The sequence below is a fragment of the Anser brachyrhynchus genome, assembly GCF_964034855.1.
Source record: "Anser brachyrhynchus genome assembly, chromosome: 4".
Taxonomy (NCBI): Eukaryota; Metazoa; Chordata; class Aves; order Anseriformes; family Anatidae; genus Anser; species Anser brachyrhynchus.
The window spans coordinates 47,155,903-47,182,919 of NC_137698.1; the positions used below are offsets into that span (position 1 = coordinate 47,155,903).

At 38.7% G+C, this 27,017-nt stretch overlaps 1 protein-coding gene across 20 annotated transcripts in view; it reads left to right on the forward strand.

The window, feature by feature from the left end:
• MAPK10 (mitogen-activated protein kinase 10) overlaps nt 1-27,017 on the forward strand; it is a 155,152-nt gene that overhangs the window by 82,356 nt on the left and 45,779 nt on the right. For 13 of the 20 annotated variants that reach the window (XM_080591710.1, XM_080591712.1, XM_080591714.1 and 10 more), the window contains 2 exons: nt 2,977-3,048; nt 14,445-14,614. In XM_080591710.1, the coding sequence (XP_080447836.1) occupies nt 2,983-3,048; nt 14,445-14,614 (236 nt within the window). In that variant the 5' untranslated portion in view covers nt 2,977-2,982. Of the gene's footprint in view, nt 1-2,976; nt 3,076-14,283; nt 14,336-14,444; nt 14,615-27,017 lie in introns of those variants that run through there. The other 7 variants (XM_080591707.1, XM_080591700.1, XM_080591699.1 and 4 more) reach the window with 4 other exon arrangements.

Below are 27,017 nucleotides of genomic sequence, written 5' to 3' on the forward strand. Positions count from 1 at the left end.
GGGTCTTGCCTGGAACTAGATTGCAGTATCTTTGCTGCTGAGACCTGTATGTTTTTAGTGGTTCTGGTATGCAGAGACTTTGATCCCAGTGAAAATTTGAGATCACGTTGTTGTTGTTTCATCAAAAAATTTCTTCCCTGAGATGCTACTGCAATCTCTGGCTACCAAGCTAGATGCCGTCCTGGGTTTTTTTCAGGATGTTTTCTTGCATCAGCGCTGCTCAGTTCTCCCCAGTCTGGATGGTTTTGCTCAATGTAATACTAGATAGTCAGATGTAGGGTAAAGAAATCTTAAATGCTTATGCTTGCGCCTACCACTCAGATCACTAGCAAGTCTCAGCATCAAGCCATGTCTTCATTCACTTGATGCTGGCACGTCTGATGCATCTAGTGATAGCCTGCCAGCTAGTGCTTGATGAGGTACAATCAAGGGTAGTTGAGTGTGAACGTATTTTCTGCTTTAAGAAACCAGAAGCTACACATGTGATAACTTTGAGGGCAGTGAAGGAAATTTTGTATAAATTCCGTGTATGAAGGCATGCCCTATGGAAAACACAAACTCAAATCTGTTGCTCTGGATATACAGTCTTGGAAACCTCTGTGCTACAGAAAGGTATTCTCACTCCTGGTCTTGTGATTCATTTGTTGTATCTCATGTACAGAGGAATGTGAGTATTGATCTAGGCCATTAAAGCATGTCACACTTCTCATATTTTATCAGCAGTAGCTGCATGCAAGGACAACATAATAAATAGTAAAATGTATTCCTGTTCATAAATTTCAGTGGTTGATTGCTCTGCCCAGGGTGACTAATAAGAGTTATGGTCTTAGCGGTGGAAAGTTGAGGAGCTGTGTATGAGAAGTAATGTGTATGCAGTAAATTTTGTGAGGAATGAGATTTCCTTCCCGTCCCTTCTTCGCTTCCTATTAGTACGTTCAGTCTTGAGTACGGGCCTGCTGACATATCGGTCACAGATGATTATAGCAACATAATGAGTCCAGCCAATAGGATCTCCTGGTATATATGTCTACAGGGTGAGAGTGTAATTACCTACTGGCTTTCCAGAATCACTGAGAATATGACTAATGTTAAAAGCATTTTTTTTCCTCCTTGTTTTAATCCAAACCCTCTATAGAATGTGAAGCTCCACTAATGACTCACTGGGCAATGAGGCAGCAATCTCAGACACTGTAACATGATGCAGAAAAGGTCATACACTTGCTTTCATAACAGGATTATTCATTCATTCATTAAAAATTAATCGCATAGGAACACATGATGTATTCAAGTTTGCAAGTATCAGTGAATATTGTAGTTTCTTGAGTCATGGTCAGTTTTTGTGAGTTGAAGTTGCTCCAAGTGTGTGTGGTTTTTTTTGTTTGTTTTGTTGTTTTGTTGTTTTTTTTTACAGCTACAGTTATTAGTCCCTATAACAAAAAGGTAAATATCCCAGGGGCCATAAGGAGGTACACACAGTTTCAGAATCGTGGCTGTGCCTTAGCAGAGCAATGGCTGCATTTTGCATTTTTAGCTATTGCTTTGAGCTTATATTTGAAAGAAACATATGAAGTTCTGTGTTATTTATCTCTTTTGATCGAAAAGTTGCTGGGTCTTATATATACTGTGAGAAGGATTTTTGCGTGTTTTTTTTTCTTTTTTGAAGTGGAGTCACATGGAAAAATCAATATCCTCCAGTGTCTTGTGACAGTTACCTCTTTCAGCCTGATAACATCTGAGTTTTATTTCCCTTGCTAGAAAGTAGCTACAGAGGGTTTCACAGAATCACAGAATCATTTAGGTTGGAAGAAACCTCCAAGATCACCGAGTCCAACCTCTGACCCAACACTAACAAGTCCTCCACTAAACCATATCACTAAGCTCTACATCTAAATGTCTTTTAAAGACCTCCTGGGATGGTGACTTTGCTAGAGCTGAGTGTGGCACTATGGAATTAAGAAAGTAAAACTAACTGTAACAGGGTATACAGCACCATGCAGTCTAGTACAGGGCTTCCTTGGCCAGCATCAGATGCCCATGAAAGAATCCAAGAACAGGGAGAGCACATAGTGGCAGACTGACTCAGCATTGTGTTGAGGCTGATACTTTCTAGGTTAATAGCTTTCAGCAGATTTCTGCTTAAGTGAATTTGTCTAATCACATTAGAACTTGAGTTGACTTCAGCCATCCACAGCAACTCGAGGCAGGACCTTTTGCAGTCTGAGAAAAAGGCATATGAAGAATTATCTCCTTTTGCTTATTCTGAGCTTGGTGTTTGGTAACTTAAGTAGAAGTACATGACATCAAATTGAGGGGAAAAAGTGTTTTCCTTTTCACTGTCACTGTGCCACTCATTTTGTGGATCCCTGGCACATTCCCACTCAGTTCTTTGTAAGCCAAGAAAAAAAATAAATCTATTTATGCAGTTATTTCATAGGAGCAATCTGTGGGCTTTGGAGCTTTGTTCCTGCTCTTTCCTCTATCTTGTCTAGTTGCAAGATGCTAAGATGAGGACCAGAACTACACATAGCATTCCTAAAGTGGTAGGGCCTTGAACTTATATGGTGTATAATTAGGCACTCTGTTTTCTCTAATTCTACTTAACTGCTATCTTAGAACTTGTTTTTTTTACCTCCCCTTAGTAATAACTGTCTCCCATTCCCACATTATATAGAACTCTGTTGACCTGATTTTGTTGAGAACATAAGAATATACAAGTGACAAGATAAACTTTGAGGTAAAGGCTTCAGTTACCGTTAAAAATTTGTTGATGCAATCAAGTCCTATATGAGGCTGTAACCTTGACAAGTATCAGAATGACTTTAAAGCCCATTCCCAGTTCAATGTTGTAACGAATTTCTGTTATTCAAGAGCTGGGTAGTAATTCAGGTTGGTTTCATAGCCCAAATGTATACAGAGCTGTACTGTACTTGCACGTCAGCAGGCATCCAAGTTTTCTTTATTTTTTTGTAATTGCAGGTATTTATGAGCCGCCATTTCTTATACTATTGTGGTGAACCTACCCTGGATGTGAAAATTGCCTTTTGTCAGGTGTGTGTTCCTTACAGGTAAAACAAGGTACAGTATATACTTGTACTTTATTTTTGCAGTTATACACTCATATTTAAAAAAAATAAATAAAAATGAATTTTGGGAGCATATTGCAAGTAACTGGCTGTAAGAATTAGAGTAAATACAAAAGCTAGAAGAATGCATCACAGAAATTACATTTCTATTTAATTTGATTGCCATAGTTTGCTCTTAATGATTTTTGTTTTTTGCCTTGACCAAATATTTGTTAATGTGAGTTGGTTTTTTTAATTATTTGATTTTTAAGGAAAAACAATAGCAATTTGCAAACAGAAAATAATCTTGGCTGTACTACCCATAAATTTAATGATGAATCAAACAAAATCCTTTACGTAAAATAACAATACCCATGTAGATGCTTTCACAGAATTAATTCACAGAATGTGAGTTCAAAGTATTTCATCTTAGCTTCTCTTTTTGTGAGACAGAGCCTTTACATTGTAATCTAAGAATAACATTTTTTGTCCATTACTCTATGTTTACTGGGAGTGTAGGGAGGGCAATTGAATTTCTGTGGGGTTTGTTTCGTCTCCAGTTGAGCAAAATGTGCTGTGCAGGTTTCAGAGTCATGAGACTGTGCTGTAGCCAATTCTGTACTTTAAATTAGCCTTGAAATGGTTTGGTCACAGTGCCTTGAACTCTGCACAGCTCAAACTAACTTTGGGAGGTGGAGAAAAAAGCACATTGCCTTGTCCAGTTTGGGGTTCTTTTGGTTAGATTTAGTTAGTTAACATACATTGGTGTCAAAACTGTAAACATGTGTTTCCATTAGGAATGAAAGATGACTTTTTAGTTTGCTTCTTATAAAGTGTTTGGTGTTTGAATTCTTTTTCTTCATAATTATTTTTTTTTTTGTGAGATGGGACACCGGTAATCGGACTGTGTGGAGGGACATTAAGGGATATTCTTCATTTTTTGAGGGGTGAGTCCAGTGCTGCATTCCTAGAAATGGAATTTGGTAAACGCTGGTTTTCCCCTTTATATTGGTTACATTCTGGGGCCCAAGAAAATGAAAGTACAATTCTCACAAAGAAAGGGGTATAAGTTGTATCTAAGCATGTAAAGCAGAGCAGTGACAGGTGTTGAGAGTTTAGTTTTTAGTTTTTTAACACAGCTGTACAAAATACTTGTTTTGCTGAGAAAGTTGACTGTGTCCTTCCTAAGTCATCAGCTCTAGAATGGAGCTTGGATTTTGGGTTTGATAATCTGTTTAACAGTCTTCTCCATCCTTTCTCCTGTTCTTTATGTGCATAAGTTTTTCTCACTTAATGCTTTCCAATGTTAATTTCTAGCTTAATTTTTCCATTGTTTTCTGCTCAGTTTTGATAATTTGTTCTGTAGGTAATTGCAATAAATAGCCTGAAATACCTTCCTCAACAAAAACTGTACAAATCTCACAGATCAGGGATAAGTAATTTTGAAAGAAGACAGGATTTTTTTTTCAAACATGACATTTCTGAAATTTTTGGACAATTTGCTTAGAAAAAAAAAGTTCTGCAGAAAGTGCAAAAAAGGTTTTTCCTCGTGTTTTATGAGAAAGAAACTAGATAAGAAAAGATTATTTTCAGTGTGCAGAATAGAGTTTTTTTGCACAGCAAACTTTCCTCTCCCTTTTAGTTACACCAAAGAAGAGCCGAACAGAAACATTTCTATTTTATATGCACAGAGGAAAGGTACTTTCCGTCTTCTCCTCTTACACTCAGTGCCCCTTTAGCCTGGCCATCAGTCAGTGTTTGACAATGTACAGCAAATGCTTTGTCACTGCACTCTTAGTTCTTGATTTAAACTGTAATGAAACCATGCTGCTATAATTATTCCTTTGCTGTTACTCTAGCTTACTAGAAAGTGTTTACAGCCACATACAGAAAGCAATGTGTGTACAGTGTTTTTGTTTAAGAGTATGTGATGAAATCGATGGCATTTTGGATGAATTTTTATCACTAGATGAAGCTCATTCATGTTTAATGCCTGCAAGCAGGTACCCAAAGAGGAGTCATCCAATAAATGCAAGAGATACTATTCTGGCATTGCAGCAAACAAGATTTTATCCCTCAAGCACTTATTGCACAAATAGCTTTTCAAGGTCTTCAGATCTCCCAATTTATCCCCCTCAGGATAAAAGCTAGTTTAGGCTTCACGTTAATTTATTCTCTCCAGAAAGATAGGCCATGATCCAAATAACAGTTAAGCACATACTTAACTTTAAATGCGAGAACGCTCCCTATGAATTAAATGTTTTGTTGCATTAAGACCTTAGCTGTCATAGGTGGTGTTCATTGGTATTGCATAGGGCAGGACATGGAATATATGTTCAACCTGGTAATATTAGGTCTGGAAAAATTCTGCCTACTGAATCAGTAAGTCTTAGACATCAGGGACTGCTGTTAGCAAAAGATGATGTGACAGAGTGCTCAGCAGCAGCAAGAGGTAGATAGTGCCACTCACCTCTTGAGGTGTTTATAGATGACAAGGATGCCAGTAGTATCTAGATAAGAGACCTGAAAAATGAAGTTTGCATTCTTTAGAGGTGAAATACTGAAAAGTACTCCAGTGATTGTTACCAGTGAGGACATATATTCCTTGTAATAACTGTTTTGCGGTGACTTCTCTCTCATGGTCTAAACAGCATAGTTTTTTGTTCTATTATGGAGAGACATACACCTGGTTTTAGGCTGCTCCTCGTAGGATGGATCTTATGGCATTGTCTGCTAGTTTTGTATGTTGAGATGCTAGCTCAGCATGATGAGAATATTAAGGATTTCCAACTCATGGGAAAGGAGGAGCCCTTTCTGAGAAACAGACAACAGCATCAGTAGGGTAAAAATGTGTTTTCTGCCTGTTAGCAATAAAAAAATTAAATATGGCACAACTATAAATTGATAGTTAGATGTTTTGCTGAAAGAGTTATCTTTTTGTTGGCTGACAAAAAGCATATCTGCTTTCCTAAAATAATAGAAAGGCAGAACAAACGGAACTTCAGCTTACAGAATTTCATGAGACCTTAGTAAGGTTGATATTCCCAACACGTCACATCTGTAGGACCCTAGACATCCTTACTGAAGTACAGTGTAATGCAGGCCACTGTGTTTTGAGTAGAACAGGACATGAAAGTGCTGAATATTAACTAAATGCCTAAAAGGATGTCCTTCTGTGGGTGGCCTTTTTTAAGGTTTGGTCATTTTTAACCATTATAATACAATTTATAATTTTTTACTTGAAGCAGTAGTCCTAAATTTTCTTGTCTTGAAAAACACGTCTTCATTACTAAATTTTCTATGTCACAGTATTTCCATAATGCTGCAAAAATATTTTTTTGATCAAAAGCAAACAGTCAGTGGGATTCTGAGATAACTGGGATCTGGCCATGCACACTAAGGAAAGGTTTAATGTGAATCAGCAATGCAAAGTCACATGCTAATTCCTCAGCGTGGCGTCATCATTAGTCTTCATTGGACAGTTTAAACAACTTGATGCCCAGATACAATGTGTTTCTGCGTCATGGTGCTGTACTGATGCTATCAAAAGAAACCCTCAGAATGAATTTTTAGTTTGCATATTGAGAGTATTTTTGCAAACTTATACTCAGTTTGTGCTTAAGAAAGCCCCAAACAAAAAGATCTAAAATACTTGTATTCCTCTTTAGACATTTTCTTCCCTGTGTTCTAAAATTGTGATCTATTTCCCCTGTGATACTCAACTGTCTTGAACAAAAGGTATAAAGACTTCCTCAGTGCAATACTAGTGTGGACGACCACTTAAAAATCAGATCATTTTAGCAAACTTTTCATTTTAGCAAGAAAAAAGGCTGGTTCTTATTGATTGCATTGCTCTTAATTGATTCATTCATCTGGTTTGTTTAGATTTAGTCCTAACTTTGATAAGGCACTTTAATTAAAACTAATGCCTTAATCAGATGCAACGGAGTTACTACTTTAACCATTAAATAAACTGTCTTGATCCAGAATGCCCTATAATTATGCCTTCTACTCAACGGGAGGTAAATTGGCATTCATAAACCATCCTACAAGCACTGACCTGTATTTTAGATTTCTAGGACTAAAACAATACTGTTTAATATCAAGAGCTGTCTATTTCTAGCAAGAAATGCAATTAAATTATTCAGCTTTCTGTAGCCTTTTATTTTAAAAGGGAGAATATTTTCATTAGCTGTCTTCACAGTGAATACTGTTATTATATAATTGTATTGAGATATTGAATTTTTGGAATAGTTAAATCTGTGCTGCTTCTTTACCCTTCATTTTCTAAGGATGCCATGATGCACATGGGGTCATAGCATTTCACGTCTCCTTTCCTGCTGTCCTGCATGCATAGTAGAAGAAAGCTTCTTAAATGATACCCAGTAGTTCAGTGTGACCCCAGGTTAGTGAGAAACTTAATCCCGCCTTAGTTCTCCTGTGCTCTTCACAGACTTTGCATCAAGGCTTCCTTTGCTGCTGGTGTTAAGTTTGGCTGTTCTTTGCATTTCTTAGCATTGCCAATGCGTTGTTTTGGCCAACTTGCAGTGGCCATTGCTCTCTCCTAATCTTAATTGTATCTTGCTTCTTCCCATGTTACTGCTTCTTTATCAAATTGAGGGCCTCAGAACAAGCTGACGAGTACAAATTACCTCTCCTCATTGCTCTTGTAGGTGAGGTGTGGTGATTTCTGAGTAACTTGTGATACCCCAGTTTAAAATGACTGAGAAACATTGTGCCTGTAAAAAAGAAGCAATTGAAAGCAGTTAAATCTCAGTGAGCATGAGGAAGACAAGTGAAGAATATCTAAATGGAGTTTTGCTTGTTTTTTTTTTTTTTTTTTGAGTAGATAGAAATGAAAAGGAAGGAGAAAGCAGCCCTTTTCATTCTTGAAAATCAGAACGAAAGAAGAGCCAGGTCTGAAGCTGCTGGATGTTTGATTTCTCAGAAGTTGTTAAACAAGAATGGTTTAAGGAGAAAATACATGCATATATTATACTCCTTTTAATAAGTCTTATTTTAAAAGTGAAACGATCAAGGACTGGTCTATCGGGGTTGAGCTGTTTGTGGAAAGAGTCACTTGGCTCCTTGAAAGGCTGAGTTCAAGAGTGCAGATTGTGTTGGATCCAGCAGAAGACTGCTGGAGGGGGGTCTAAAAGAAGGCAGAGAATTAACCTGTGACCACATAGGAACCACTAAAATAAGGGATAGTTTGGGAATGAGATGAGAGAATGGGGAACTGTGGTGTGATGTGGCTGATAAGAGAAAAACCTGTAATATTAAATGTAGGTGCACAGAAGATGAAAAAAATATTTGATATTCTTTGTAGGAGATTTCATCTCTATCTCTGGTGTTAGAGTACAGGGAAAGCTAGAATAAATGAGAAGCCTGGCTTAATGGTGAGAAGAGGACATAATAGTTCTGCCATAAACATGGCATATACAGAATTCACAATGAAAAATAATCTTGTAGGACTTTTTATGCAAAGGAACTTGATATTTCTAAAATGTGAGCTTCTGTGGTGCTCCAGTTGTATCTAGCAAAACCTATGACCATTAAATACAAAGCAAAGGTTCAGCAAATGTCTGTTAATCCCACAATTCTGGCATTTGAATCTTCTGAGAGCATTACAGCCATGCAAGTGGGAGGACAGCAGTTAAACAGGTCTGTTGGCTTTACAGGTGCACACAGGTGAGCAGGGCTTGCCCGGATGTATAATTTCAGAGCTGGCAGGAACACTCAGGACTTTGCCATGTTTCAGAACTTCCACTTGTAAAATCCCAGCATGTGACTTTTAAGATCAAATTGTAGCTCTAAGATATTGTTCTTTTGGACCCTGAGGAATCCAGGGCATCTACTGCCCAAAACAAGCTGTCCTCCTGCTTTCTTTGTCTGGGATGGGGTCAGGTTGATGGAGGCCCCGGGGAGCCATTGCCACCACGAGACCAGAACGTCCTCTCTTTCACATCCTGCTCATCTTTGGGCCCTGTGCCACTTGCACAAGAGGAGAGGCTGTTCAGTCTTTCACCTAGCTCTTTCCTCGCCTGTATTCACACATAGAATCACAGAATTGTAGGGGTTGGAAGGGACCTCAAGAAATCACCGGGTCCCTGTCTTTTTTTGTACTGGGGAGCCCAGAACTGGACACAGTACTCCAGGTGAGGCCTGACCAGGGCAGAGTAGAGGGGGAGGATCACCTCCCTTGACCTGCTGGTCACACTCCTTTTAATGCATGCCAGGATCCCATTGGCCTTCTTGGCCACCAGGGCACACCGCTGGCTCATATTCAACCTGTCATTCACCAGGACCCCCAGGTCCTCCTCTCCAGCAGGTTATCCCCCTGCCTGTGCTGATACATGCAGTTGTTCCTTCTCAAGTGGAGGACTCTATACTTGCTCTTGTTAAACCTCATTTGGTTTCTTCCTGCCCAAACTCCAAGCAGAGTCATGTAGTTGTTTTCAACAACCTTGAATCATAGCACCCTCAAATGCCTGTCTGCTCCTGTAGGCATTGTGCACGTGCAGGGATGGATACTAATATTGAGGGAAAGTTTCCTCTAAGCTGATTTTTATTACCATACCTTCATACAGCTCTGATTGTCTGCGAAGTGCAAGGAGAACCGTGCTAATGTGGCAGTTTAAGCTAAATTGCTTATATTTGTAAAAGCTAACATGTATGTGAGACTTAGAGCTGTAAGAAGTCACAGTATTTTCAGCGTATTAATAATGGGAGGAATGGTGTTCAGAAACAAATATCCATCAATGAAAAATAGCCTATATACTACTTTCATGGGGTAGAAATCGATAAATAAACAGGGATAGTATCAGGAAATAATTCCCCTCGGAACAGAGAAAGTAATGGCATTATTCTGTTGTGCTTCCTACCCTTCTCCATGCTGTAAAACAAAACAAAAAAAGCAAAAATATGCAGCTTGTAGCTGTGCTTCAGGCAGTAAGTTGAGTTGGACTGAATTTTTATATAATTGTTCTCTGAAAACAAGATACGTGTTCTCTAGGCATTTAATTATGGTTAAAGTGTCATTTTCCTTCACCTCAAACCCTTGAGTCTTGACAGTTGGTTTCCTGCCCTCCTGAGTGGCTGGGATATGAGGCAAGTAACTGCAGATACGGCTATCCATTTAACTGACCCAGCTCAGATGGCTATCATGTCGGGTCTGAAAAACTTGTTTCTCTCTCTTACTCTCAAGTTTCCCAATGCAGAGGAAGGAGGATGGCATTAGGAATGTGTTACAAGCTTTGTTACTGGTCAAAGAAAATGTTGTGTGCGTTCCTGTATGTGGGAAAAAGTTAAATTCTGGTTAGTGTTCAGACTGTAATTCCCTTGTCCAAATGTCTGTGGCAGCCACGGAGTAATGACGCTCAAATGCATCATTTGTCTGTCTGTCAGGAATAATTCTTCATGTTGCATAGAGGTCTGTGAAACTTGTTAGGATTTGTTCCAAGTGAAAAGGATGGAGACTTCTGCATTTGATAATTTAATCACACCTGCAATGTTTACTGCTATGTTGGAGTCCCAATACTGTAACTTGCTCAAGTTCACCTGAACATTTATGAGCTGCGATGAAATTTCTAGAAGACCTTTGCAAGACCTGTCCATCAGCAATGTGACTACTGAAGTAAACCCAATTGGCAAGTGTATAAGCACCTTTCGTTTCCCCAGGTAATTCTTAATAAAGTGCTAATTTCTGGTTTCTTAAGGTGACAGTATCAGCCAACTACAAAAGCAGGTTGTGTTTTAAGTTTGTGTACAGAAGAGCATATGCTAAAAATTCGTGTTCTGCTGTCAGATCATCAAAGTTTTAACTTAAGCCACCTGTACAGAGTTTGTAAGCATTACAGAGGAAAACCTGATTTGGGTGTAGTTTACGGTGTGTAGTGAAAGAGGGCAGGGGGAGGCTGTAAGGAAAGGAGCCTATCAACTGCTGTGCCAGCACTGAGATTTGTGTGGGAGAAATACTCTGTAGCCAATAACATAGGCTCAGGTGAGGATCTCAGTGAAGTAGCATTTTTATTCGCGATTGCAATTGCGGGCGTCTCACAAGCAGGAGCGTGCCTACTAGTTCCATAGCACAGTTTATATACTTTTTTTCTCGACGACCGGGACCCTCCCCTGTTTCCCCATTGACTGGATAATCCAGGTTCACAACCTATCCGGTGCTTCACAGGACAATGCATGGCTTTCAGTTGCCTGCCTGTTATAAGTCAAATTTCTTTTAACTTTTATACTCTTTGAGGTGATAATGTTTCTTACACAGTGATTTCTGCCTAATTGCTCTAAGGATTCTGGCTGTCTGCATTTTACAACGTCATCTGTTAAGCTTTCTTATCACTGCAAGCATATCTCAATACCACATTCCCTCCCTCTAAACAATGTAACTGTGCAAAAACAACATTTTTATTCCCACATGTGGAAGGGCCGCAGTGGGCACTGAGACTGGAACAGAAAGACCCCCGAGTGTGGTGTACATGTTGCTTTGAGATCAGCAACGTGGATTTGAAGACTTGGAGAAGACCTTTTTAATCAGGATTTGAAATGAAAACTGACACTGACATGCTCTGCTATGAGCATGAATTTCCTTGCTTTAGGGTAAAGCCGTTTTAGCTGCACTTTGAGTAAAACAAAACTGTCATTTCCTTGTCGGTGTTTAGGAAGTGACTTTTGTATTGACTTGTAGATGGTTTGTGATTTGATTACATGTTGTCTCGGTTTGGAGATGTGCTCAAATGTGATTAATCCACTAACGTTGTTAATTTATTGGTTTAGGGATTTGATTTAAATTATGATTGTGACAAGGATAATTATATCATTGTCCCAACTTTCTTATAGACGTAAGCAGTACTTCGGGCTTAGGCAGTAGGCTTACTGTGTTTTAATTTTGTTTATTTTCTCTTTAATATACATCAGCAAAATAGAGTATTTTTGCTACATTTTGTTACCAGTGAGATTTTAAAGGCAGGAAGCAAATCGGTAGCCGACCTGAAGACTGATTGGCCTGGCCCTGAAGCTGAAGCGTGCCATGCTCGCAGGAGGCATTTTGCTTGGAGTGAACTTAGAACTAAATCATCCTGCCTTGAATTTTCTAAGTAATTCTTGGTGTTGGTCTCATCCACCAAAGCTCCTTACCACCCACTGTTTTTTTAGAAAAAGTTACTTTTTTGAAAAACAACCAAAACTACTTCCTTTGTGTTCTCACCGGCTGCGGCCTTCCACATCCTCTCCACCAGCACAGCCTCTGTGCTGTTGGCTGGCCTGGCTCTCCCAGGCCGAAGTCCGGTCCTCTGCCTGCTTTGAGAAAGCCATGCTGTCTGTACCTCCAGAGGAGCTGGCTGTGGTTCATGCTCACAAAGGAATTGCCATCATTATGCTGATATTTACATAACATTGGTTTCGGAGTGATGGGTGCTAATGCTGAGTATTGTCTGCATCGACCTGATAATGGTATCAGAACAAAACACTCTGCAAATATGTTGGTCTGGTCAGGGAGAGCGGAAATTAATTCCTGCATATTATTAAAATTAAGCCTCTCAATGCCAGGTCTGTGAGTAGCTGAGCTGGCCAGATTTATGCATCTGTCTTCACATAGTGGAAGGAGTTTTAAGACTAAGGTTACACAAGTGCAAATGAGATGCATATTTTTGTTCATCAGATGAGAATGTTTCATACCTCTTTCAGACTTATTCCACTCTAACCCTGAACTTAGCACTGATTCGGTGTCCATGTGCCTCCTCTTTCTGCGTTTGGGGGCTGGCATAGCGAATCCTTTGCCCTGTGTCTGCTTCATGAGTAAATATAATGTTTCTAATTGCTCTTCTGAAATGAGATTTTCTGTTTGAATGAACAACTACATTTGCTAGAATGTTTTCAAGTCTCTAAATGAGATGGTTAGGTTTAACCAATGCTGTCCAGTGACAACAAGTGCTCAAGTGAGATAAGTGACAGAAAAAAGGTATTAGTAGTTGTAAGGTGAACCTGAGAGCCCGAGTTCTTGGCAGGATGAATTTTCTGTTTTTAATGACCGGCTTCATGGAACAGTGGAATTATGTCATTTTACAATGAAAAAATAATATTACCCAAAGGGACTTTTCATTTTTCTTTGCCATCAAAATTCAACTTGTTATTGTTTAGTCATGCAGCATGGTTGATTATTCAGCTCTTTTGGAAAAGCAATTTGTAATAGAGCAAGAAAGAAAATGGAGAAGCTGCATTTGTGAGCACTGAAATGAATGCACAGGCAGAGAGGCATATGCAGCAAAAGATGTGTACGTTTGGGCTCGGCTCCTCCTCAGAGAAAACATTGTACATCAGGAAAACATTGACTTGGGGGAGTGAATCATCAGCTACTTCAGGGCAAGTCTGTAACAGGTTGAACTTCTGCATCCTCTGCTCAGCATCATATAGTATAGAATCCTAAACTAAACTGCTAAATTCTGAATTTTATCTCATCATTACATCATTTAATGTAATTAAAAGTTATTACATACTTTACTCCATAATCTTCAGTGAACGGAGCTTACTGGCAGTGGTAAAAAGGTTATAATGGAACTCTTTGCATAATAATTCCACAAGTACAGGGAAGGTTACAGCCCTGCAGTGGTAGCTGCTATGCAAGCACAAAAAGTTTGCAGTAACTTGTGTTTGTTTGATGAAAATTAGTCTTCTCTGGGAACTAATGCATTTGTAAGATCACAAGAACAACTCTCCTATTCCTAGAAATGCAGAACTTGAGGATCCCCTGAGCTACTGAATACTGTCCAGGAACCAGGTCAGATGACAGTTCTCTCATCAGCTGATCTGTTTGCTTTTGCAGCTCCTATTGAAAGGCTCTCAAGGCCTTTATCGTACACTAAGGGAAAGTTTTACTACTCATCTCAACAAGCTTATTTGAAAATAACTTAGAGTTAATAGTATTTAACTCTATCTGACAGATAATGAAGAGTCTGATTTCTGTGTCTATTGTTCACTTCCATACTGATACAAGTCCACTCGTTCTAAGATAATGTATTTATTACAATACAAATAAGGGCAGAATCAGCACAAACACACAAGCCAGCAGTCACAAAGCAATAGTAATGGCAAGTGCAGACCAGTAGCTGAGAGTAACTGTTTCCACCATCAGCTGGAGAATTCACCAGCTGCCTTCAATCAGTGGCTTTTTATGGTATCTTCCTGGGAGAAAGAGGCTTTGACATCATCTTTGAAAGCATTTGAGGATTCATGCAGATCTCCGACAATGAGCCTAAAATGACAAGAATGTATATTTGAAAACTAGGCTGACTGTGTTTCATCAATATTCTGATGTTTCACCAGCTTTCATTTCTGTGTCTTTCCCTCCCTCTCCCTTTCCCTTTTTCTGTACAACAGGGATTTGGGAAACAAGTGGATGTGTCATATATTGCCAAACATTACAACATGAGCAAAAGCAAAGTTGACAACCAGTTCTACAGTGTGGAAGTAGGTGACTCGACCTTCACAGTTCTCAAACGCTACCAGAACTTGAAACCTATTGGCTCTGGGGCTCAGGGAATAGTTTGGTAAGTATCAGCAGTTTCTCTTATGCTTTTAAATAGGATTTGCCTCTTGCATTTCTTCACATTTTGCTAATCACAGACATTGTCTAAAATTGCACAAATAAGAGTCAGGCAATAGACATCCCGAGGCAAAAGGAGCCTAATAAATTCTGCTGCTGGTGCAAGTGTTAGCATGGGGTTTTTCTCCACATAGCAAAATGTAACTGGCAAGAAAGCAGGAGAAAGATCTTAATATAACTGACAACTGTGGCACTATTTCCAGAGGCAGTGCAAATTATATCCTGAGTAAACCCTGTAATTTTAGTCTTTGTACAGTAAAAGTCACTGAGAGCTATATAGAAAGTGGTCACATCCGCTAGCATTCTAAAGCATTGGGAACGGAAGCCTTTCGTATCGAGGTAACTGCCAAATGTTTCTTTTGTTTTTGAAAGAGGTGTTGCAATGATGTGAAAAACAGAAACAAAAGACAAATTTTTTAGCTCTTCTCAATAATACAAAAGGTTTATGGAATTTGAAATGATGGTCAAAGGTTACAACATTTTCTTTGGCTTTTGGCTGTATTTTTAGAAATGGCTCTTTTATTTCAATTGAAGTGGCATGTGTTTAAATGTCTCTGTGAGGGCATTTGTTGCCTGCTTAACTGTGGGACATTTATATCTCTATAAATTGATCCAAGGTGAAGCCTAATTCTATCTGTTGTTTTTATCACTGCTGTTTTCTGACTTTGATGTAGTGTGTGTTACCTTGTAGTTAAAGACAATGGGAAAGCAATGGGTTCTTGTAACTTAGGGAAGCAGACTTCCATGGATCATTGACATGGGCACTATAATTGGCAGTGTGACAATTAGCAACACATCCTTAGTCCTCCGTCTGTCACATCCAACCTTTAGTATACTTAAGAACACAAGAGTCCAAAGATTGATCTAAAGTATCAAGTACTTTATTTCATATCTTAAGCAGAAGAGGGCTAAAGGTTACTTTAAAATTGGTTCTAAAAGAAATATGATTGTGTTAAGTACTAACAATGTTCAGTCTGTACCAGTTGTCCACTTAAATAAGTATCATATATTTTCTCTTCCTACTGACTATAGTCTGTTTTAGAATAAAATCGGACCTTGTTGAGTCTGTCTGCAACTGAATCGCTGTAATGATCAAATGTGAGCAACAGTAACAACAAAAAATAGAAGTTAAGCAAAATAAAATTAATATAATGGGAATTTGTCTTTCATAGAAAGAGTTGATGGGGAAAAGTTAGGAATGTCCTAGGACAGAAAATCAAGCGAGAAAACAACAACAAAAAGTTCAAGTGAAAACAAAATGTGAAACAAAATTTACAGTTTTTTGGGCCAAGTGTTACAGTTAGGAAAAGTACACAGGCTTTTGACCATGAGTTGATCTTTAGGTCTGCAATAGAAACAGAAAACTTCAAAGGTAAAAATAAGTTGAGTGCACTTTTCTGGGTTTAATTAGATATGTAGCAGCTAAACCACATGGAGAACGGGGACTTGATACCCCTCTGCAATGTTAGAAGGGAGAAGAGGTGACAACTGTCTAATTTTATAAGGGAGAGCAAGAGCCAGGTCACTCCCTGCCTGTGGATATGATATGAACAGTTTAGAGGAGGGTGGATGGAGAGGAGTTCTCGTGTTCCATAAAATCTCCAGAAATATGCTGATGTTGGAGTGGGTAGTTTCTATGTTTCACGTGAGTGTTTTCTGCCTGCAAGCAAGGCAGTTGATCTTGAGGTTTTTTGCTATAGCTTGCAGTTAACAGTTTTGGTACCGTCTGTGATAATATCATGCTGTCTGCGATGTCTAGAAAAAATACATTGTATAGGAATGTTCTAAAAAGCGATTTGAAGGGGGGTATGGGGTATGGTGGAAGTAGGGAGAAAGTCTTGTTTTACAAGGTAGACAGCAAAGGTGTAACCTATATACTTAGGGATGCAAGTAATTAAGATCGTAATAGTAGTTTACAAAGAAACTGGGCCTGTTTAGGACTGCGTTGGTGCCTATAGCTGTGTCTGTTATTGCAAGACTGTGTTAGCTATTGAAGACTGAGTTGTCTGGGCGAGATGAGCTTGGTGATGTCTTTCAGCTGAAATACTGAAGGTTTTTCTTTCTCTCTGAAGACTCAAGACAGGGTTTCATGCTGTGGGATGTTGGGATATGGTCTAGTGCTGTGTCAGCTGATCAGAGGAGCATTAGCTGGGCTGCGCTTTATGCTTTCTGTGCTATGCAAGAAATTTGGCTTTGTTGGATAAATGTTTCCGGGAGAGGAATATGGGAGCAGGCTGATGGTTTGAGGATGGTTTTGAAGAGATCTGGGAACTCTTTAGTTGGAAGCATTATAACCCCCCTAAAAAGGTTCCTCATCTGCAGATCTTTAGGAGATTAATATCCTTGAAGCAATAAACTGGGCAATTTTGCAGTGTTTTTTGGAATTAGTAGAGTGATTTTATGATCTCTTTGAGCATGAGAATGAAGGAGATAGTCTTTTTGAGTTTGCTTTAACAGCAAGTCAAACAATAGCTTGCCGTATTGTCTAAGGCTTGTTCTCCTTTGCTGATTTGTTATTTGGTGGTTGAATATTAGGGAGTACAAAGTTCTTGCACTTGACAATGTTGTGCTGATGGTGCTCCTGGTTGGTTATTCACCTGTGGATTCTCTCCCTGAAACAGTCACCATAGTGCCCAGACTCAGGGGATGGAGTTAGAGTGGTGGTTGATGGGGTTAATGCATGTCCTGTCCACTGTGCCATGTCCAATATGAAGTTTGTTTTCATTGCTGTTCTCCTTGAGCTATCCCAGGGAAGTGTCCTGTAGGTGAAAACTTACTCTAATTCTCCATATATTTTAAAAATACTTTTTATTGTATATAATTTAGGGTAGCCTGTTTCATCCTGTAGGCCTCTGGTAGAAGTCACTGAAGACTGAGCATATTAAATCAACAGAGCCATTTAGAAGTAGATTTTGATTTAATATGACAAGTTTCTCTGTGAAATGGGCTCGTAAATGGTGAAGAACATCGGATTCTTGAGTTCGCAAAAACACATAAGCTCCTTTGTATGGTCTTTATTCTTAATATCCATTTGTGTGTAACACAGTTGAATCCTGGTCTGAATGGAAGGCTCCAAAGGGATACTGCAGTGGGAGTAGTGGTAAAACCTGAAGAAAAATGGAGTTGCCACTTCATACTCAACTCCCAGCTCTCAATAATCAAGGAAAGAAGGTTGTGAATGTGCTGTGGTGAAGTGAAAAAGGACAAAGAAGGATGGACATCTGAGTGTTTTCAAGTTAACACGCTACCTTATTTCTATTGCTTATTTCTATTCTATAGCTGGAAATCAATAAATTAAAGGTGGGACCATGCCCTGACAATATTTCGGTTTCTATGTGCCGGAGGTGAAGTAGATAGATGTCAGTGTCTCTGCTTGTGTAAACCAGCCTAGTTCCACTGAAATCCAAAGGTCTTCCCATCATGGCGCAGAGCAGGAATTTTGGTAGAAGAAAAGAAAGAACACGTTATTCAGAAAAAAAATGAAGTGAACAGTGCATCCAGTTACAGGTACAATTTCCCTGGCCCTGAAGGGAGTGGCGGTTTTAATTTGGTTGGTTGTGGGCTTTTTCCTGAGTCAGTGCTGAGCACATCTTGAGTTGGGTTACCTGCATTTCGTTTCCGCAGTCACGTCTTGCTTACTCCTTGCACTTCAAATTGTTGATGGCTGCTGTGGATTTATCCTGTTCTGTTAAAGATTCTCCAATTTGTATCCATTAGTTCAGATTGTTTTAAGTTTCTCATGCTGTTATATGCTTTGCTGATGTGCTTTGGCACTCTGCTCCTGAGGAGGTTTTTGAAGACAACCTTTCAAGATTTGTACAAGTGTTCTGTATGAGAGGAATACAGAAAATACCTTGTCAGTTTGCACTGTGAACTATTACTGCACTGCTAGTGAAATGAACATAGCAATTCAAAAACATTTTCTGCTTTTTGTCTCATACAGTGGCAACACTCGATGAGATTTTTTTTCTCCCAAGAGTACGTGGTTTGAACTGTTGCCAGTTTATTTTTTTTTTTCCACTTCAGGAATTTCTTAAATTTTGAAATACCATAAGGAAGCTGACAGCAAGTTTCAGGCTTCACTCATTCATTATAACATTGCAGTGCTTTTCTCCAATGACAATTTGCATTTACATTGTAGTATTCTCTGGATTTTCAGCATGTCATTGCCCTGAAATGTCAAAAAATTAATTACATGTATTTGGTTAGCCATTGATCACCGTCTGACTTATACCTGGAACAGCACATTCTGTTTTTTCATTCTGCAAAATCTGTGACTTCCTTCTTCAGAAAAATAGCAAATGTTGAAATTTTCTCGAGAATCTGAATCACTGGCACATGAATTGTAAGGTGCTGAGTGACTCCCAGTGGAAACAGCAAAGGTTTAGTATCTCTGTGGGTTTGGGCTCTGGAATATTAGGGGTGAATACATTTATCTAAATTGAGCAGATTTGTCTGTGAAGGTAACGTTATTAGAATTGGCACAGTAGCACATATTCAGAGTCAGTTTGCTTGCATAGGAGTGAGAGGAGGAAACGTCTTGCGATGCTCTTGTTAATGACTGAACAAATAACTGAGCTTGGTCTGCCTAAGGATTATAGATAGCTGCCATATGTACATTACACTGTACATTACACATCTGAAAAATCAGCTACGTTAATTTAATTGTTTTTAAGAATAAACAGCTTATATTTCATATTTGCTTTGATTCTTAAAACTACTTCTGTCTACTAATTTCTTTAAGTAAGAAAGAAGAAGAAAAAAAAAATATATCTAGTAACAGTGCGTGAGAGAACCTGAGACAGGATGAAAAACTGTTTTTAAATGACAGAGATACCTGAGATGTCATGTTTGAACAAGAGTTACTGTTTATATCTTCTTTTTGTCCTTGAAAGCTTAAAGGAATGAAAGGATATGGACTTAGATGTAATTACTTAACAAAAAATATTCCTCAAATATTTTTTGTCATGTCCTTTTGTTGCCTAACTGCAGAGGCTCTTGGCAAGGAGATAGTCGCCATGTATTTTATGTTTATCTTCTCATGTTTCATTCCCCTTCACTAGTACACAGAAATCTAAAATGTAATTTAAATCCTGGGCATTACAAACGACATGTAATAAAAAAGTGCCACAGTGCGCTCCAAGAGCATAGAGATCAGAGGCTGTCTCTAAAGTACTCAAGACTGCCTATTTCTCTGACTCTATTTTTCTTTCCTCTTTTTGCCTTAAATAACCTGTATGGTTTCCATGACTACAAAACTTAAGCAGGCAAAATCCAGTCCAAATTTTCCCTGTGCAGATGTGTGTAAAAACAAAAAATGAAATCAGGTGCTTTAGAAACCGTCTGTGCACAACCTGTTTTTGTGAACCCTAAGAGCAGTATTTGCTAAACCTGGTGATAAGCTGCAGTGCTGCAGAGGCACTTTGTGGCTCCAGTGAGAGTGGTGACACCCAGGATCTTCAGCTGGTTCAGTATAGCTCCTAGGTAGAGAGCAAGTTTGTTCATGGTCATGAGTGGATATGGTTAAGCATCTGTGATACTTAGTGCCATTAAAAAAGAACATTGGTGTTTATCAGCTGTTAGTAAGTTCTGTGGCTATAGAGAAGTCACTGACGTTTCTGTGGCCTTAGGTCTTTCAGTGGTGGTTAATAACTCATTTTTATTTAGATTTTTGGCTATCAGGCAGTAACATTTCATAACTCCCTTTATGGATAAAAAGCACCTATCTGCTCTTACCCCACCAAGGGCTTTCCTATGGCCTCTGCCAGGTCTCCTCCTCTTCATATTGCATCTCTTTTGCTCCTGTACTTTGTCACATCCAACAGTTTTAAGACGCTTCTTGCTTCTCCTGCAGTCTCTGGTTATCTTTTCTTGGAAATCAGATGCAGGTAAATACCAGTTCAGTCAGGAAATTGAGACTGGAATTAACAAGTCAGAGCATCGCAGTCCTTGCTTAACCGAGTTCAGTCTTTTCCCTCTAATCCATTATCCTGAAATCCTGTCACCGCTGAAATGAAGATTATTGCATCCTCCGCACTGATTACTGTGTGTCTGACAGCAGAGCAGGACAGGAGGTTTCTTCTGCGGTAGGAAAATTGCTGTGACCATATGGAATCGTAGCAGTGGGGCTACAGGGCAGAGCATCTAAATAAACGGGCAAATACCAAAACAAGAAAGAAATTGAACTGGAAATAGAAAACTAGAGCTAGTCTGGAATGAAATGCAGATTAGTTCATTCAGCTTTCATTGTCAGCATGAATTGGTGCTATTTATTCTCTGACATTAGTGGTCTACAGATTTTCACTGTGTTTAACAAAGCAAAAGGTTATCTGTCATCTAATGACTTGCTTTCCTTCAACAAACAGGAACAACTGGGACAGGTGAAGAACCAGAATATAACAGACGTTAAGCAAAACAGAAAGAAAATACAAAACAAGGGATTGCATAGGAAGCCTAAGTGAAGTTTTTGAACAATATAAGACATGTCTTGCATGGCACTACTGGGAAAACTGACCAGAAAGAGTTGGTGATAAAAAAAAAAAAGAAGCAGTTGGGAAGGGCAGCAGAAAGGAGGAGGACTGAGAAGCAGGTGTGAATGCAGGTGGCCGAGAGGACATCAGTGTAGTTTTTTTGGCTTTGTTTGTTTTCTTGCTTTTGTTCTTTTCTGTATTGATGGTAGTAAATTTTTCCATTCAGTTGAAATTCATTGCCCATTTACAAATCAAAACTGCATCTTGTAGCTCTGGAGTCACTAATTCCTCATGATCTATAGAAGGGGGTAGACTTTCTAATAGGGAAAAGAAAAAAACAAACACCATCTTATTCTAAAACTGAATCAGGAAAATCTTGTAATTTCTGATGTGTTCTGGAGTAACAGGGCCACCCTACAACTTAAGTGACATATTCATTTGTTCTCGTTAAAGTGGTGAGGCATTTTGGCTTGCTATACAGCAGGTAAAATATTTTATATCCTGATAAAGCATCATTTTCACCCACTGCTATCTTTTCTTGTGTCAGAGATGTCCCTCACTGTGAGTTGCCCCAGTTGGATGTGAGCATACTGGATGAGTTAGAGCAGCTTGGGCTGGTTGAGTTAGTTACCGAGTAGGGGCAGGGAGGGTAAATGTGTCACAAGTGTGAGCATTGGCTTTGTTCCCTCCCAGAACACCAACAGGTAATGTTTCAGCATCTGTGATTATCTGCCTCCGTTTGGAATAACCTTGCAGAAGCCACGGGGTTTGCTTGGGAAACTAGAATTTGAGTAGTCTTTTAGGGTTAATCTTTTATAAAAACTTTCTTTTTCCTCCTATGCTCATCACATTGTAGATGATCGCTTGCTGACAATATGATTTCAGTGCTTGGTTGAATTTTTGGTTTTTAAGCAGTTGAGGGTTGCAGCAAGAAATGTTACTCTTTCTTTCTCCTTAAACTGACAGCTTTTGTTCTCTTCATCAAACAAGCCACTAAGTTTTTTAAATTACAACTGTGAGGTGGGTATGGAAGATAGTAGCTCTTTTCTGTTTCAGTCTGCAGATCCAAGAATAACAGAATCATCATGTGACTGCCAGTTGGAAAGTATTAGAGACTCAGCTTCTGCTCAGACTTTTCCTTAGTGTCCATAATTCCTTAGTCTTGTACATGGCTGTTGAAGGAGGGAACTGGAACTCTTCTGGCTTTGCTGCTTTGACACTTAACAAACCTTGAAAGGTGTCCCAAGTGTACGTACCCTGCTGAGAGTTCAGAACATCAAATCTGGAAATTGCTCACCAGATTTCTCATCTTATACCCCTTTGCTAAATGCTGGGTAGACGGAATATTGGACTTGATTGGGTTTAATTACAAATTAGATAGCAAATTCTTTGGCCCTTGTATTTTCTGTAATGGAACACAGATAAGCATCCCTAGCTCTGATCCATTTTTCAGATGTTTACCTTGCTCTGGCTTCAGTAAATTCTCAAGCTTGCAGCATGGTTTGGAAACCAAGAGATTGTTATCTCTTAAGTGTCACTTGTGTGAAGGAAAGCATTTTGGTCTAGAGGACTTAAAAACAGAATGAAAAAATGCTGGCTTGTATCACTGACCAGGCTGAATTTCCTAGCCTGGCAGTTGCCAGCATGCAGAATATATACTGAATTAGTGGCATGATAAATGCAGAATCAGAAAGCACCACTTCTCTTCTGACAGTTCTGCCAGAAAATGATGCTACAACTGAGTCACTTACAGAGCTAAGTATAAAATAAATCAGTGGAATATATAGAAATGAGAAGTATGTAAGAGTTCTCCTTAATATTTTAATCACCAGGAAAACTAAAATGGTACCTATTCTACATCACCTGGCACACCTCTCAGGAACAGGACAGCTGTCGCCATGTTGCCTTTCATGCTTTGTCCTGATGCAGCTCTTGTGAGTGAGCGTGGCTCTGAGAAAGGAGTTCGTCCTGCATCCACCTACAAAACTGAGCAGTGGATTCCAAAATGATGCCTTTTTTAGGGCATCACCAGCTCATGTAACTAGAAAGATGACTAAATTGAAGTTCAAGCGGCAGATGAGAGAGCCGCAGAGCTATTTTTGTACAACCAAAAGGAGCATAAGCTTGTGCATTTGAGTTGTCAGCTCAATCAATGTGATTGTGGTCTCTGCATGGTGTGGAGCTTCTGTTTATGTGCTTAAGGTTTGTGATGGTGATAGAGAGGATAGTCACCTTTAAGAGCTGCTAGAGCTTTTAAGGAAAGAACACTATGTTAACATTAACAAATTTGGTATTTTCACATGTGTAGTTGTTCTTTAAAAAAAAAAAGTCATTTGTGCAGGCTCAGCATAGTAACAGGACAATTTGTCATGAAGTAGATGAGGACAAATTTTATTCCAGAGCTTTTCTTTCCGTAGTACACTCCAGCCTCTGATTCCCATTTTTCCCAGTGGTTCTAGAAGTGTATAGCTTATTTTGCCACACAGTGAATCATGTTGTGGTTTTATAGTTTTATGCAGTAGGGTAAGTGGAGAACTTACAGTATAGCACTGTTGGAGTATGTTGAGTGGAGTTAAGTAGTAAATATGTTGGCTAAAAATAAGTGTTGTATCCATGCAACTTGCATTGTTTTCTCTATGGTGGCTCAGCCATCTTAATTCAGACTACAAATCTGAAAATTTAGTGGATAGTGGCTGTCTCAATTTGTCTGAACAGTGAAATAGGTTTCACAGTGAAGTTTTTGAATCTTCTTACCTTTAGAAATATAAATTCACTGCACTTCCTATTTTTTTTCTGCTAGAAAGGGCTGCCTGGCTTTGACATTTCAAGCAATGGGGCTGAGTGCAGTACTTAGAATGAATAATAGGTGTTCAAATTGCACTGCGGATCTCATGAATACAAAAGCAATACTTTATAATCCTTTAAGGGTGAAAGTAAAGGGACTGCATGAGGTGTGGACTTGGACTCCTTGGTGTTTGCTTTCTTCAGAAAATGCATGTGTGCATTAGGATCTCTGAACAAAATCTCTAGGGTGGTAGTTACCCAGATACACACCACCACAGATCTAGCAGGGGAGATGCTGATTTTCAAGTAGTTTCTTCTAGCTATGCCTGAGTCTTGTTTCAATAAGCATAGCTATGACTGGTCAAGTGAGCAGTTTTTCTGTTTTTTAGTATTTTCCCTACATTTTTGTACATAAATGTGCATAGACCTCTTTAAATCACCTTTTCTTGTTTAATGTGCAGATAACCAGAGAGCTTTAATCTAACAACTGAAAAAAACATAAGTCAGCTAAAACATACTTGAATTTAACCAGGGCCTTTGGAGTGCTCTGTTTTGCAAAGTAGAAGACAGCATAAGTCTGCCATAGTGAAGCAAGGAAATATGTGTTAAAATGCTGCAGTAATAATTTCAGTGATACCATAACATAATGAGACTTGAGACCAAGATACTCTGTAGACAAAATGTGCCAAGTATGCTCTTCTCTGTTCTGTAATACTTAATATCTGAATGAAAAATCCATCATGCGAAACGGATGATGAACTTCTCCATTCTCAGAGGACTTCAGTTTGGTACCAGAGCTGTAAGTCTTTGAGGCACAGTTTGAAAGCACGCTTTTTCAGGGTAGTGCATAAAATGCAGGCTTGGGCAAGCTGAAGAGCAAGACCTATCTTTTCCTTTTTGACTAGATTTTGTGTGCAGTAGGTTTAATAAATACATGGAAGCACGTGGACACTGAATGATACCTCCAGTTCTCTAACAGGTTCCTTTACATTTTGAACCTTTGTTTTTGAAATTGTCCAGTTTCAGTGGTATATCTTTGTTTCACAGCCTGTCCTGGGGGGCTGGCGGCTAGGAGCTTTCTCCTCTCTTTTGGGCTTCTAGTCCATCATCTCTTGAGTAAGGTTGCTTTAGTCCAGTAGTGGCTGGAGAAAACATAATGAGCTTGAAAAGGATGCAACTACCCCATCCAAAGAGTCTTGAAGATAAAGTCTATCAAAAATTGCCATTTTGTTACCGATCTCTAAGAGTCTATTTTAAAAAGAATGTTTTCTGTGACTTTGTCAGTCAGTTCTGTGGTAGATTATAATGGAAGTGGTTAGTGTTAAGTTCCATTATTGATTAAAAGAGATATTGATTTAAAGATCCTTCCCATACTATATTGTGTCTATTGAAACAGCATCTTGGACGTCAAACTAGAATGCTTCCCTTGGCTTGCTAATTTATGTGGAAAAACGATTGCCTGGTCCTTCAAGTGTGTGATAAGAGAGCATTGATAATTGATTCTTGCAGTTTGAACTTGTGCGCAGCATTAGTTGTAAATGGTTATCTGCTTGTGTAAATCCGTTGGACTAAAAAGAATTGCACTTAGTTTCCTTTGTTTTCTTTTTCTTTTTTTTGCTGGAGTCAGCAAAGAAGTTGTTAAATAGCTATAATTACATATAAGCCTTGGTAGCCGTGAATTTATTTTCACATCTGGCTAAAACTTTTCTCTGCTAAATTGTTGTGTGTTTTTTTTCAAATTATTTACCATTTTTAAAAAGGCAGTTTTAACACCAACATTTACCTTACAAAACTAGTCATAAACAGAATTTACAATGGAAGAGTTTATTTACTGTGTTTTCCATCTGTGCAGCTGCCAGAGATTTGATAGTAAGCTTGGAGGATTCTTTTTCTGAGCTCATATTGAAGTAGAACTAAAATTTAATTACAAGACTGGGAGTTGAATTATAGTCTTTGTTACAAAAATAGGCAACTATATAAATTTGAAAATAATTTCATAGTTGAGCAAAGTTCCAATACAGCTTCCAGAGAAAGGAGCACAGGGTTTACATGTAAGTCCGCTCTCTTACTGGAGATCTTGAAATTGCCTTTCATGCTTGATCCTTTTACATCAGTTCTCAGACACTTGTTACTCTCTCTTACCCCTGTTCCCTTGAGTCACCTGTTCATACAGCCACTCTTCTGCCAGTGATGGAAGTTTGTCTTAAGAAGGCTGATATATATCATCAGTGCTAATCTTGGTGTTCTGAGGAAAGGATTTTGTGTAGCGGGGACCTACGTGTGGTATCTGTAATTTCATTGTAGTAAAATGCATAGTTGGCTGTCTGGAAACAAAAGATTCTCTCCAGTGAATAGCAAAAAGCATCAGTACTATTAATCTACTTGGTGCAATGAATTCACCTATTGATGTCTTGAAGTGGTTGGACACCTTCCATTTATTTGATAGAAGGCAAGAATAAAACTACAAGTAAGATCCTTGTATCTCAAAGCAAATAGTGCTGTACAAAGGAGTATCTTAGTTGTTTTCTTTTTCTCCATAGTTGAGGAAGCAGACATTACAATATGTAGAGGACTGGAAATGGATCATAACACCTAGGGCTTAAGAAAGCTTTGTTTTTCTGATTTTAGATGGGTGCTTTTGTATCTCTTGCCTTGACAGAGAGAGAAAATTCAGAAAAATGATCAGAGAACAGAAACTGGGGAAAATGGTTGCCCAGACAAACTTTTTGGTGTTACTGTTTGGTAACTCCTATGATGATGTGACATAACTAATGAAATTAAAACACATGAATAGAAAATGAGATGACAGTGATTTAAAACATTCCTATATAACTCAACTGAGTCTTATGTGGACTATTCTTTTTAAAAGCTGTTGAGTGATGAGGTAATATGGATTAGCTGAGACATTTGTCTGCTAAAGCATATTCAAAGTGTGTGTCCATCAATGATAGAGGCAAAGCATTTAACTATAGAAAGATCATGTTTTTAAACTCCTTTGGCTTTCTATTTATTTTTACATTTCTTTGTAAATTTGGGGTTTGATGTGAAATAGTTGCACTATGAAAATATTAAAATGGAACTTCCTGAAAATTC